The sequence below is a fragment of the Oryx dammah genome, unplaced genomic scaffold (assembly GCF_014754425.2).
Source record: "Oryx dammah isolate SB20612 unplaced genomic scaffold, SCBI_Odam_1.1 HiC_scaffold_5, whole genome shotgun sequence".
Taxonomy (NCBI): Eukaryota; Metazoa; Chordata; class Mammalia; order Artiodactyla; family Bovidae; genus Oryx; species Oryx dammah.
Window position 1 is genome coordinate 93,883,109 of NW_024070189.1, and position 13,156 is coordinate 93,896,264.

Below are 13,156 nucleotides of genomic sequence, written 5' to 3' on the forward strand. Positions count from 1 at the left end.
ATGTTCCCTTGGCTTATCCTCTGGTCCTGCCGCCCCCCGCCCATGCCCCCCACTCTGTGAGATTGTCCGCTCTCGAGGAGGGCCTGGCCTTTAGGAGGCATGAGGAACACTCAGACAGACAGCCGGTGCCGGCGGGGCGGCTCACCGAGGGATAGGTGTAGCCGTCCTGGCTGCGGCAGATGTGGACCTCGTCCTCCGTGGTCTTCTGATACACGGGGTTGTCGAAGTTGATGCTGTTGATACTCTTCAGCCGCCAGTTCTTCCAGAGGAGGAAGGTCCCGAAGGCCAGGAGGATGAGCAGTGCTGCGGGGAGAGGGGAGGAGGGGCCACCTTCAGACGCCAGGCCCTTTCCCGGGGAAGTGTTTCTGTTCCCAATTTATTATTTGTATTTTTCCAATCTTCCTAATACTTGGGACTTCTCTGGTGGTCCAGCAGTTAAGACCCACTGCAGGGGAAGTGGGTTCCAACCCTAGTGGGGGAACTAAGATCTTCCCAAATGCCCTGCAAAACGTAGAAAAAAGACAATACTTTCCCAGTGTAAAAAAAAAAAAGAAAAATCCATCAGTGAGTATAACAAATCTCTAGCTTGAAACCACTGTGACTGCCTCGCCCCTGCTAACCTATTGCTGCATATATAGTAGGCTTGCTTTATGAGGCACTGGGTCAGGGGCTGCCCGTCTCTTGAGACCAAAGATTTAGGACACATTCCCAGTGACCGGGGGAGGTCACTGGTGGAATTTTTCAACCTGCTTCTGCATTTGATGACAAGAAGGCTATTGTCAATTTTTCCACGTTTCTTGTGTATTAGTCACGTCAGTTACTTCGTTTCACAAATGGGATTGTTCCCAACATTCAGGGCCACCACAGCACACTCTGCTTTTGCGTGAATGCGGATAAGGCGGGATCCCTCTTTGCATCATTGATGGTGGGTCTTGGGGTGCCGTTTCCTGAAAAGATCCTGGCTGGTGCCCAGAGGGTAGGAAGATGCCAGGTAGGCATCACCCTGGGGCAGCCCCAAGGGAGGTGAGGGCCTCCCCGGGCAAGTGTATCAGCCCACCGCCGGACAGCTGGTGGGGACTTAGACCTCTGGTCTCTATGAAAGGACACCTTGAAAGGATTTTTTTTTTTTTTTTTCAAAAAGGAAAAGTGGGTATGGTGCAAACCAAGTCATGATTGACAGGTGAGGCCAGGAAAGTAGAAATCTCCAAACTGCCCCCTGCAACAGAACAACTCATCAGGAGGTACCCCTGCCTTCCCATCCTTGGGGTGTTGATGAAAGTGTCCATCAATCACAGCGGGAACCCTGGCCCAGTCCCCCTTCCTCCCATGTGACATCTCAGATGTTCCACTCTGCTCTCAGCTCCAAGGGGGCAGATGTTTGTTTCTCTCTGGGCTCTGTCCCCAGTGCGCAGAAGTGGCCTTGGTATACAGTAGTCGCTCAACTATATTTGTTTAGTGAGTGAAGCTAGGAAGGGGGTTGCTCAGTGATAAATAAGACACACAATGGGGCCACCCGATTACTGGAGGAAAGATGGACCAGAACGGCTTGCCGGGAACTGAAGTCATTTTGCAGGAAGGAAAGAACCAGGGGAGGCCTGGCCACAGGCTTACCAATGGGGAGGACGATGTATAGGGCACCCACGCTCCCGGGCCTCTCCGTGTCCGCTCGGCCGGCAACGTCGCCCAGGGCTGCCGGAGAGAAGGGAGAAAGTGAGGCCCAGATGCACCGCAAAAGGGTGGGGAAACACCGGTGTATGATGTCAACATGCAGAGGAGAACACCCGACACCTCCCAGTGTCTTCAAACGTCCAAAGAAGTTGAAGTATCTCCCAGGCTTGAGCGGTGCCAGGCTGGCTTCTGTCCAGGCCTCGCTTGTGGGCAATTGGGATTATGGCCCGAATTTAAGAGGGTCCTATAGGCTCGTGTTATGAGGCACTAGGGAAGGGCGATGCCGGTCTCTGAGATCAAAACTTGTGGACACATTCTCAGGGGCTGGAGAGGTCACTGATGGAATTTTTCAACCTGCTTCTGCATTTGATGTTGTCGTTGTTGTTTAGTTGCTAAGTCGTGTCCCCCAGGCTCCTCTGCCCATGGGATTTCCCAGGCAAAAATACTGGAGTGGGTCACCATGTTCTTCTCCAGAAGATCTTCCTGATTAGGGAGTGAACTCATATCTCCTGCACTGGCAGATGGGCCACCTGGGAAGCCCCTGCGTTTGATGACAAGGAGCCTACTGTGGATGAAGGCAGGGGTCACCTTCTGTCCCCATAATTCTCAGCAATTTCAGTGCTTGGGTTGGATCACACCAAAGACCCACAGTCCTGTGCCAGCTGGCCCCGGCTAATAAATATTTGGGGAAGGGACTTCCCTGGTGGGCCAGTGGGTAGGACTTCACCTTCCTTCACCTTCCAATGTAGGGAGTGTGGGTTTGATCCTTGGTTGGGAAGCTAAGATCCCACATGCCTCACCACCAAGAAACCAAAACATGAAACAGAAACAATATAGTAAGAAATTCAATAAAGACTTAAAAAAAAATGGTCCACATCAAAAAAAACTAACAAACAAAAAAAGAGAGATTGGAGGTGACATCGTTATATAATCACATGTGTGCACCTGGGCCAGACAATGTGAGGGCCCGTGTGAGTGAAAATATAAAGGCCTCCAAACAGTCCAATGCACTGCGAAGACCACACAAGCCACATCCGAGCCACACGATAAGCCAGTGAGCAGTAGTAACCATCACCAGTTATATTCAAATCCATATCTACCAGCTGCCATACATGCTTTGGACAGAGTTTATATTCAGTTTTACATTTGCACTTGTTTAAGAAACCTCACCACAAAAATAATTTAGGGCAGTAGCAGCAGTGTCCTTGAGAAATTTTTCTTTTAAAAGAGCTCCTTTGCCAAATTTGAGAAGTCCCAGATGGGCCCGTCTGTGAAATGGTATTTCAAGCAGCGGCACTTCAATCAAAAACGGTTCTGGGCCTCTCTCTACCGTACAGTTCCTGTTGTATCCCCTTTATGGTGGAACAAAGGATTCAGTTACTTTGAAAGGGAAAAAAAATGTCTGAAACTTGCTAATGTGCTTTTTTTTGTTTTTCCTGGCCAGAAAAGCCTGTGCTGTTTCCGGACTACTCAAAAACGGGGTCGGGCGCCCTCTGCTGGACAAAGCAGTGAACGGCGGGTCTCCAAGCAATCAAGCTGGGGAGGTGGTAGAGGAAGACCTTGAGGGCAGGCTAAGAAGGGAACTGGTGACTCGCCTCAGTCAGTTTCAGTTCAGTCGCTCAGTCGTGTCCGACTCTTTGCGACCCCATGAATCACAGCACGCCAGGCCTCCCTGTCCATCACCACCTCCCGGAGTTCACTCAGACTCACATCCATCGAGTCCATGATGCCATCCAGCCATCTCATCCTCTGTCGTCCCCTTCTCCTCCTGCCCCCAATCCCTCCCAGCATCAGAGTCTTCCAATGAGTCAACTCTTAGCACGAAGTGGCCAAAGTACTGGAGTTTCAGCTTTAGCATCATTCCTTCCAAAGAAATCCCAGGGCTGATCTCCTTCAGAATGGACTGGTTGGATCTCCTTGCAGTCCAAGGGACTCTCAAGAGTCTTCTCCAACACCACAGTTCAAAAGCATCAATTCTTTGGTGCTCAGCCTTCTTCACAGTCCAACTCTCACATCCATACATGACCACAGGAAAAATCATAGCCTTGACTAGACGGACCTTAGTCGGCAAAGTAATGTCTCTGCTTTTGAATATGCTATCTAGGTTGGTCATAACTTTCCTTCCAAGGAGTAAGCGTCTTTTAATTTCATGGCTGCAGTCACCATCTGCAGTGAATTTGGAGCCCCCCAAAATAAAGTCTGACACTGTTTCCACTGTTTCCCCATCTATTTCCCATGAAATGATGGGACCGGATGCCATGATCTTTGTTTTCTGAATGTTGAGCTTTAAGTCAACTTTTTCACTCTCCACTTTCACTTTCATCAAGAGGCTTTTTAGTTCCTCTTCACTTTCTGCCATAAGGGTGGTGTCATCTGCATATCTGAGGTTATTGATATTTCTCCCGGCAATCTTGTGACTCGCCTCAGTCACAAAATTTAAAGGGATTTCCCCCCCAAAGTCAGTAAACCAGTAACATTATAATGCATTTTCTAAAAAATCAAAATTAATGCCAATGGGAACTCCCTGGCTGATGGTCCAGTGGTTAGGATTCCACCCTCATTGCTGAGGGTCTGGGTTCAATCCGTGGTTGGGGAACCAAGATCTCACAAGCCATGTGGCATGGCCAAGAAAAAGAAAAGAAAACAAAAATTAATGCCAATATCTCATGAAGAACAAAAGAGCAACATTTTTAAGAAAACAGGGTCTGATGATATACTTTGCAAAACCTGCCTCACTGGGACCAAGCAAACTTTATTTATCAGGACTGTCCCCACAGGCCACAATTTGATTAAAAAATAATAATGCATTAGAAATAAATTAATTTTAAAAGTGTAAAAGAAAAACTAAAAAATGAAAAAAAAATTGCATTAAAATATTATCTGAATCCTGGATTTTCTGGTGCCCCCTTTAGGCGCTACCCCAGGGAGTACCTGACCTGCTTCACACTAGTCCTGGCCTTGCTGGGCAGACACCTGAAACTTCAGGTTCTTCCCACGCTCATGTGATCCTAACTTTTCCAGGGAGGTGGGCAGGCACTGTTATTAGCTCCAAGTAGGGAAACTGAGGCTTCAGACAGGCACAAGCTATGCCAGAGACAGTCACCAAAAGAACCAAGATTAAATCCACTCTGTCTCTTCACAGAGATGCTGGTTATCAATGAATTGGTGCAGGGAGCAGGGGGTAGGTGGCCTCAGGCTTTACCTTGTTGGGACATTGTCACCGACTCGGCTGTGGTGAGCTCAGGGCTGGATGTGTGCTTCGGCTCCACAGCTGTCGAGCTGACAGTGGAGGGCCCTCGAGTGGTCACTGCAGATTCAGACTCTGAAAGAATAAACATTTCCTGAGTGCCCTGTGGCCTGAGAGCCAAAGAGAGTTGTGCTGCTGCTGAAAACAGGTAGGAAGCAAGTGCCATGGGCCACAAAGAAATAACTGAAGACAAATGCAGTGAAAATACAAACCCACTAATGTCTATGTTATTATATTACACGTTGTCTTTCAAAAGGGAGATTCGTAAGTGTTACAGACACACTGACCTCCAGTAGGGACTTTCTCTGAGGATGCAGAGACCGAAAAAGGGGCCGCATTCTCCCTTAATGTCTGCAACTAAAATCAGAGCCTCCCTGCTAAAGAGGGAACTCGACCTGAGTCCATCTCCCTGCTAGTCAGTGCTGATGTACCCAGCATTTGAGAAAGGCCTTACAACAGCCTCCAGGGGCCTTGCTCTCCCATCTGACAGGTGAGCAAAGAAAGGCTGTGGGGCCGACCCTCAAGGGTGGCAGAAGGCCGATCCCCACCTGTGAGGCAGCTTCTCATGTCCTTGGCCAGCAGCATGCCGTCGGGGCAGGCACAGGTGAACTTGGGTGAGCGGGGGTTGATCTGTGGGGCTGGCAGACACAGGTACTGGCAGCCGCCATTGCGGAGGGCAGTCCTCTCACACCAGTTCACCCCTGTGGCGGGAAAAGGCAGGGAGGCAGGATGAGAATGAGGTCAGAAAAATTCTGCAACATTCTAGAGCACAGGCAGAGAAGTGCAGGCAGTGGGGGAGGCCACCCCATCTTTACCTCTCGGCTGCGTGAGGTTGTGGAAAAGGACAATGTCCTCTGGCGATAACAGGTTTTCTGCCATCAGACTGATGTCTGAGCCTGTGAGGCGGTTGGCACTAAAAATGGCTTCGTTGATAATATCCGTCCAAAATACTTTATCCTACAGGGGCATAAGGAAAATGACAATCCCCATCAACCACAGGGGACACGACCACTGGCTCCACACCCCTCCAAATGGGTCCACGGGGGTGCGGCTGGCAGGGCGAGGGAGCAAGGAGAGGCCATAGGCGATGTCGGGGGCTTTAGGACTTGGGCATTCTGCTCCCCGAAGGAGGAAGGGCCCCATCCCGAGGACCCAGCACTGGGGAAAATCACTGGATCCCCCCAGCTCCTGCCCCAACTTGCAAGCCTGAACTCCAGGCAGGTGTGTTGGGGGAAGAGAACTGAGTTTTGGGTTATAAACTCTCACAGAGCCGCCTGGCCATCTCTCTCTTCCAGAGCCTTTTTTCTTTAAAAATTTCTTAGTTTAAAAAAAGGAGTGATTGCGTGCCCCCAGCCCCCACCTCAAAGATGGCCAAGGAGAAGGGGTGCGCCAGCTTCTTCTTGTCCTCCAGCACGGTCTTCCGGTTCCCTCCGTTGACATCGATGCTGGAGATGGAGTGCAGTTTGGAGTCGACCCAGTAGAGGCGGCCTCCAGAAAGATCTAGAACCCACAATGGGGGCAAGGAGAGGTCACAGGCGATGCCCGAGCCTTGGGGCTTGGGCATCCCGCTCTTCGCAGGAGGGAACCAAACCCCCACCCAACTGGACCCAGCGCCTGGGAAAGCCATTCAGATCCACACCCCCCTCCCACCCAAACTGCATGCAGGGGTGGTGTGGGGAGACGGGAGTTGAGTTTCCGGTTCGACACTCTCACGGAGCTGCCTGGTCACCTCTCCTCCAGACCCTGCCTGACCCGAAGGACTACCGTGCCCCCAACGTACCCAGAGTGATGCCATTGGGCCACTGGATGTCCTCGGTCACCAGCGAGTAAACGTCCACGCCATTGAGGCCCCCCTTCTTGATCTCAGCAGGGGTGCCCCAGTCGGTCCAATACATGAAGCTGGGGAGGCAGCGGGAAGGACAGACAGAGGGACATCAGGGAGGGAAGCTGTGACCATCGGAAGAGCTGCTCTCTCCCTGGCATCAGCCAGGCCAGGACCCCCCCACCCCCGCCCTGCCCCTGCAGTCCCTACTGGGGGAGGCCCTGGATGGGTTCTTTCTGGTCCCCTAACTTAACCTTGCTGCTTCCTGGTGGCCCAGTCGGTAAAGAGTCTGCCTGCAGTGCAGGAGATCTGGGTTCGATCCATGGGTGGGGAAGATCCCCTGGAGAAGGAAATGGCAACCCACTCCAATATTCTTGCCTGGAGAATACCATAGACAGTCAGGAGCTTGGCAGGCTACAGTCCAGGGAGTCGTAGAGTCAGATTCGACTTAGCGACTAAACCCCACCAACCTTGCCGGTTCCAGGGCCTGTGACCTGGTGAGACCTGGCAAGATTCGGGGACCTTGGAGAACAAAAGGAGGTTTTCATTCCAGTGTTGGGACTGGGGCCCTGGAATCTGCTCTCTGAACACTGCCTTCTGAGCCTGAGGGCTTTTATAAATTTGTTTTGGTAAAGTACGAATTTATTTATTTATTCTTATTAATTTTTTAAGGCTGTGAGGCATGTGGGATCTAAGTTCTCCGATTAGGGATTGAACCCATGCCCCTTGCATTGGGAGCACAGAGTATCAGCACTGGACCGCTAGGTTAAGTGTATGTTATCCTGCAGATAAATTGCAAGGACTCATGTTCAAAGGCATTCAAAGCTATTCATGGCTACTTTGTATGAGGCAGGGGAGAAAAACTTAAATTTCCATGTGCCGGAGAGCAGTTTAAATAAATTATGGCCCATCAGGCCAACGGAAAGGAAACTCAGACCAAATGGAAGAGCCAGGTGGTGGTGCCTGCTGTTTAGGGGGAGAAATATAAAAGCAGAGCATATAAAAGTGATACAAGTCTAAGTGGAGTGTGTGTCTGGGAGGGTCTCTCTCTCCTGGCATCTGGATAGACCAGATGACCCTCCACCAAATGAAGACATTAGTCTTGTTGGATGAAGGCCTGCTGGGCCCACCTTCATCCCAGGGTCCCTCCAATCTGAGCCGTGGACACCGTGCTAACACAGCCAAGTGTGGCTTCACCAATGTTTTCTCTCTGAGGCCCATTGCTCCCTCTCCTCCAATGATTTGAGCCAGAACAGGCTGCCCATCCTGGGGCTGTGAAATTCCCAGCCCCAGAGGCCCTCCCAGACACATATGTAATGTGCTGGAGCAGGTGTTCTCTGCAGGGCATGGTACTTGGGACGGGATCATGCCTTCACAGGGGTCCCTGTGGACACGGGAGCTGCTGAGTCAGCCATGGTTCCACCTGCAGGGGGCGTGCCACAGGGTGGCGACCTTCACTTCCGTTTGCAAAAATTGTTTGGCTAATGCTGGCCTGAAGTGTATATGTGTTTTTTTTTTCAAGTGTTCAATATTTCTTAAGGACATTGTCTCTCCTGTTTTCATGCTAACTGGGCTGTGTGTTCACTTGGGAGAGGTCTTGGGGATGTAGCGAACAGTCTACACCTGCCACCCTGTGCAAAGTTCACATGATAAAATTCCCACCATGATGGACCCCCTCCCACATGGATGGAACCCCACATGCTTCAGAGTTAACTAAACCCACGTGCCACAAGTACTGAGCCTGAGCTGCTGAAGCCCACACGGCCTGTGCTTCAAAATAAGAGAAACAGTGAGAAGCCTGTGCCCCACAACTAGAGAAAGCCTGTGCAAAACAATGAAGAGCCAGGCATCTGAAAATAAATAAAGACATAAAGAGAAACCTGTGCCCTACCCCCCACACAAAAAAACCCACAAACAAAAAGCTGAGCTGGTCTGGTCTGGTCATCTGGTCTACCTAAGCCCAAACTTCCCCCCATCTGGAGCTCTAATGCATTTGTGAACTCCAGCCCTAGGAATACCCACCCGTGGACGGGATCGACCACAATGGCCCGTGGCTTGGAGCCTTCCTCCTGGAACAGCGTCTTCCTCTTCACGCCTTTGGTGTCAGCCACGGAGACGGTGCCCAGGATGGAATCAGTCCAGTAGATGTTGCTGTGGATCCAGTCCACCGCCAGGCCGTCGGGGGCCTGGAGATCTTCGCCAATGACAGTGTCGTAGGAGGAGAAGCCGGGGGTGCCATCGATCTGGGCACTGAGGGGAGAGGAGAAGGAAGAGGAGAGTGTCAGCTCCAGGGGCCCTCCATCCACTCAGGGACTGGGGCTGCTTGCGGCTGGGGGAGCGGGCAGGCTCACCTGTAGATTTTCCTCTGGGACAGGTCAGACCAGTAGATCCTGTTACTGGCCACTTCTGTGTCCAGGGCAACCACATTCTTAAGGTTGGGGATGAGGCTGGTGTACTCGCTTCGGTCCAGAGTCATTTTCCTCACTTCGTGGCGGTTGGTGAAGAAGAGGTAGGCGATGGTGCCTGGGGAGCCGGGAAGCGGGGAGTTCAGCAGAGTGGAAGGGACCCCGACCTCCAGAAACCTGGGATCCCTTGATTTAGGTGCTTCTAAGAATCACTGCATGGTTGCAGTTCTAACCTAAACTTCAGGTAGAAGAAACTCAATGATGTCTTTGTTTCATTGCATGCTAAATTGATTTAGTCCTCTTTTTGACCCTATGGACTGTAGACTGCCATGCTCCTCTGTCCACAGGATTCTCCAGGCAAGCATACTGGAGTGCGTTGCCATTTACTTCTCCAAGGGAACTTCCCCACCCAGGGATCAAACCCGCATCTTTTACATCTCCTGCATTGGCGAGCAGGTTCTTTACCACCAGTACCACCTATTTTGTTTCATTTTGAGGTATTATATTTTGGTCTCTTTTCAATGGATTTGCCTTTTTTCCCCTTCTCTCTCTCTCTTTTTTTTTTGGCCATGCCACATGCAGGATCCTAGTTACTGGACCAGGGATCAAACTAAAGCCCCCTGCATTGGAAGCACAGAGTCTCAACCATTGGATCACCAGGAAAGTCCTGGACTTGCTTTTTTTGGTATAAATTCCTTTTGCTGGGGCAGGTATAGGCTGTCTGGCTCATGGCTCCCCATCTCTTGTCCCCTGAAGCCCCTGCAAGACCAGAAGCTGCAAACCATCCCCGGTGGGATTGATCTACATCTTCAGAGAAGCCAGACGAGCGTGAGCAGTCACCTAGCCTGACTGCTAACTGGGCTGTGTGTTCACTTGCCAGATGTCTCAGAAGCAAACGCTCTACCCCCAGGTGCAAAGTTTGGATGATGAAAGTCCCACCACATGGCCTACCCTTCCTGCCACCTCCCTGCACTTACCCACGGCCTTGCAGGCCTTGGTGAGGGGCTCCAGCCGGAAGCCCTCTTCGCACTCACATTTGTAGCTGCCCTCAAGGTTCACACAGAGCTGGCTGCAGGTGTCAGGGTTCTGACACTCATCGATATCTGAGAGTTGGGACACAGAGAGAACTGGGGCATCTTTCCAGCAAGGCGCAGATGGAGCCATGGGCTCTGACCAAGAGCCATGCCTCCCTGTGGCAAATGGCGGACAACCCATCCCCTCTCGGGAAAACCTCTAGGACAGGAGGCTCTGACCAATTTTAATTTTTTATTTATTGATTTGGCTGCACCGGGTCTTAGTTGCAGCACGTGAAATCTTTAATTGCGGCATATGAACTCTTAATTGCAGCATGCGGAATCTAGTTCCTTGACCAGGGATCGAACCCAGGTCCCCTGCTTTGGGAGCATGAAGTCTGAGCCACTGGAAGTCCCTGATCACCAAAATCTTGAAAATGGCCAAGCATCACCTCTAACAGTGACCCCAACCTCACCATTCACTTCAGGGCACAGTCAACTGGGCAAAGTTGCATCAGCTGAGATTTCTTTCTTAATTATTAATCCCCAAAGGGCAAAAGCAAGTGCTCCCCAAGGGCCAAGCTGGCAACAGCTGGCTCAAGCACCTGTGAGGAGGGCACCTGCACCCACTTAACAGATGGGAAAACTGAGGCTGAGGCTTTGACCCTCCTCTTCTTCCAAGGAAAGCTCCAGGGGCTTGGGAATCACCTTCGCATCTGTGCTTGTCCACTAGCTGGAAGCCTTCAGGACACAGGCACTCGTAGCCGATCTTGAGGTCATTGCAGATGTGAGAGCAGCCGCCCTTATTGTCCAGACACTCGTCGGTCCCTGTTGCAGATGCGGGAGGGGCAGCGGTCACACTCTGGCCTCCAGCCACCCCTCGCCCAACGTCCTGCACTAGTTCTACCTCATCATAACCAACACGATGACTGCGTGGCTGGTGAAGTTACCATGACTCCTCAGAGGGCTAGAGCCACCGTCACATGTGACACCATGAATGAACCACGAGGATGCTGTCGATGTTTAGTCGCTAAGTCTTGTCCCACTCTTTGTGACCCCATAGACTGCAGCCCCCCAGGCCCCTCTGTCCATGGGATTTCCAGGCAAGAATACTGGGGTAGGTTGCCGTTTCCTCCTCCAGGGGATCTTCCCCACCCAGGGATGGAAACTGAGTCTCCCGCAATGGCAAGTGAGCCACTTTACCGCTGAGCCACTAGGGCAGCCCTGTGAGGGTGTTACAGTGAGTGAATTATAAGCCAGGTACGGAAGGACAAATACTGCACTATCCCGCGTGAGGCCCCTAATGGGGTCATATTTACAGAGACAGAAGGTAGGAGGGTGGGTGCAGAGGTTGGGGGAGGGGGAGTTAGTGGAGACAGAGACTCAGCTCTGCAAGATGAAATAGTCTGGAGATGGATGGTGATGGTCACACAACAGTCTGAACGTACTTAAAACATCCTGAACTCTACACTGAAAAATGGTTAAAACCATGAATTTCGCGGGTTTTTTTTTTTACTATAATTACAAAAAGTTTTAATTATAAAAAATAAAAGCCACATACCACTTATTACAATTACATGTATTAACTCACTTAATCCTCCCTACAGGAAATCCTTCCTACAGGAAATTCTTGCCTGGAGAATCCCATGCACAGAGGAGCTCATCCATGGGGTCACACAGAGTCGGACAGGACTGAGTGACTAACACACACAAAATCCTCCCGATGACCTTAAAGGCAAGAGAATTATAGCTGGGGAAATCGAGGCATGGCCAGGTTAAACAGTTTGTTTAAGATCACACGGCTCAACGCAAACCTAGGGCACTGGGCTCCATAATCCATGCTCTTACCCTCTGTACCAAGCATGGACCAAAGCCAGCCCCCAACCTGCTCTTTGACAGCTAAGAATGGTTTTTACATTTTAAAATAGTTGAAAAGAAAATAAGAATCAAAAGCAAAATATTTCAAAAGTTCTATGAAATTCTAGTGTCTGTATCCATAATAGAATATTGGAGCATGGCCCTAGGCATTCAAATGCACGTGTATAGGCTTGGGTGGGTGCTCTCCTGCTACAAAGGCCAAGTAGAAGAGCTGCGACAGACCCTATGGACTGGAAAGTCCAAATCATGGGTCAAAGTGCTGCTGAAAATACTTGCAACACTTGATCCCCAGCAGCCCTAGGATGTCTGGGAAGTTACTGTCCCATCTTACAGATGGGAAAACTGAGGCTTTGAAGCCAATCCACTTATTCCCAGGCTCCCCCCTAAAATCTGTCCAGCCCCAGTCACAGCACTTGTGGGCTTGGGCAGGGCTGACCCCTCACAGCACCACATCACACATGTCTCAATGTGGTGAACCCCACTCTCAACACTACCAGCTGCCCACACCCCAGGGCTCACCACAGTCCTTGAGCGGCTCGTCCGACCAGTCCCGGCAGTCCCTGATAGAGTTGCACACTTTGTCCAGGGAGATGCACTCACCGCTTTGGCACTTGAACTTGTTGGGCCCCTCGCAAAGAGTCACTATGAGAACCACAGAGGAGGGTCAGGTGCTTCCAGCTGACAGGAGGTGGCTTAGTGCTTTTTATTAATATGATCATTTATGCAAGAATAGATACAAATGTATTTGGTGGTAAAACAGAATAGTTACTGATCATACATGAAGCCTCCACTGAGCTTAAGAATTAGAATATCACCAATAGCAGGGGCTGGTAAACTCTGGCCTGATGCCTGTTTGTTTAAATAAAAGTTTTATTAGCATCCAGCACTGCCCATTGGTTTATATACTGTCAGTGGCAGACTTCATGCTATAACAGCAGAGTCAAACAGATGTAATTGAGACCATGGCCTGCAGAGCTGAAAATTCCTACTCTCCGCCCCAACCTAAACTATTATAGTGGTCTAAGCCATCCCATTCTACTACCCCCAGAGGTAATGATAATCTTGAATTTTGATTACCACTTCTTTATTTTTTCATTAATAGTTCTATCAAACATATATGAAT

The 13,156-nt window shown here is 50.5% G+C and overlaps 1 protein-coding gene across 1 annotated transcript in view; it reads right to left on the bottom strand.

The window, feature by feature from the left end:
* LDLR (low density lipoprotein receptor) overlaps positions 1 to 13,156 on the bottom strand; it is a 34,377-nt gene that overhangs the window by 2,261 nt on the left and 18,960 nt on the right. Inside the window, exons 6-17 of the mRNA XM_040240665.1 lie at positions 12,553 to 12,675; positions 10,864 to 10,983; positions 10,120 to 10,245; positions 9,089 to 9,260; positions 8,760 to 8,987; positions 6,696 to 6,814; positions 6,276 to 6,415; positions 5,731 to 5,872; positions 5,464 to 5,616; positions 4,871 to 4,990; positions 1,612 to 1,689; positions 146 to 303 (exon numbers count right to left, since the gene is read on the bottom strand). Of these exons, the coding sequence (XP_040096599.1) occupies positions 146 to 303; positions 1,612 to 1,689; positions 4,871 to 4,990; positions 5,464 to 5,616; positions 5,731 to 5,872; positions 6,276 to 6,415; positions 6,696 to 6,814; positions 8,760 to 8,987; positions 9,089 to 9,260; positions 10,120 to 10,245; positions 10,864 to 10,983; positions 12,553 to 12,675 (1,679 nt within the window). The remainder of the gene's footprint in view (positions 1 to 145; positions 304 to 1,611; positions 1,690 to 4,870; positions 4,991 to 5,463; positions 5,617 to 5,730; positions 5,873 to 6,275; positions 6,416 to 6,695; positions 6,815 to 8,759; positions 8,988 to 9,088; positions 9,261 to 10,119; positions 10,246 to 10,863; positions 10,984 to 12,552; positions 12,676 to 13,156) is intronic.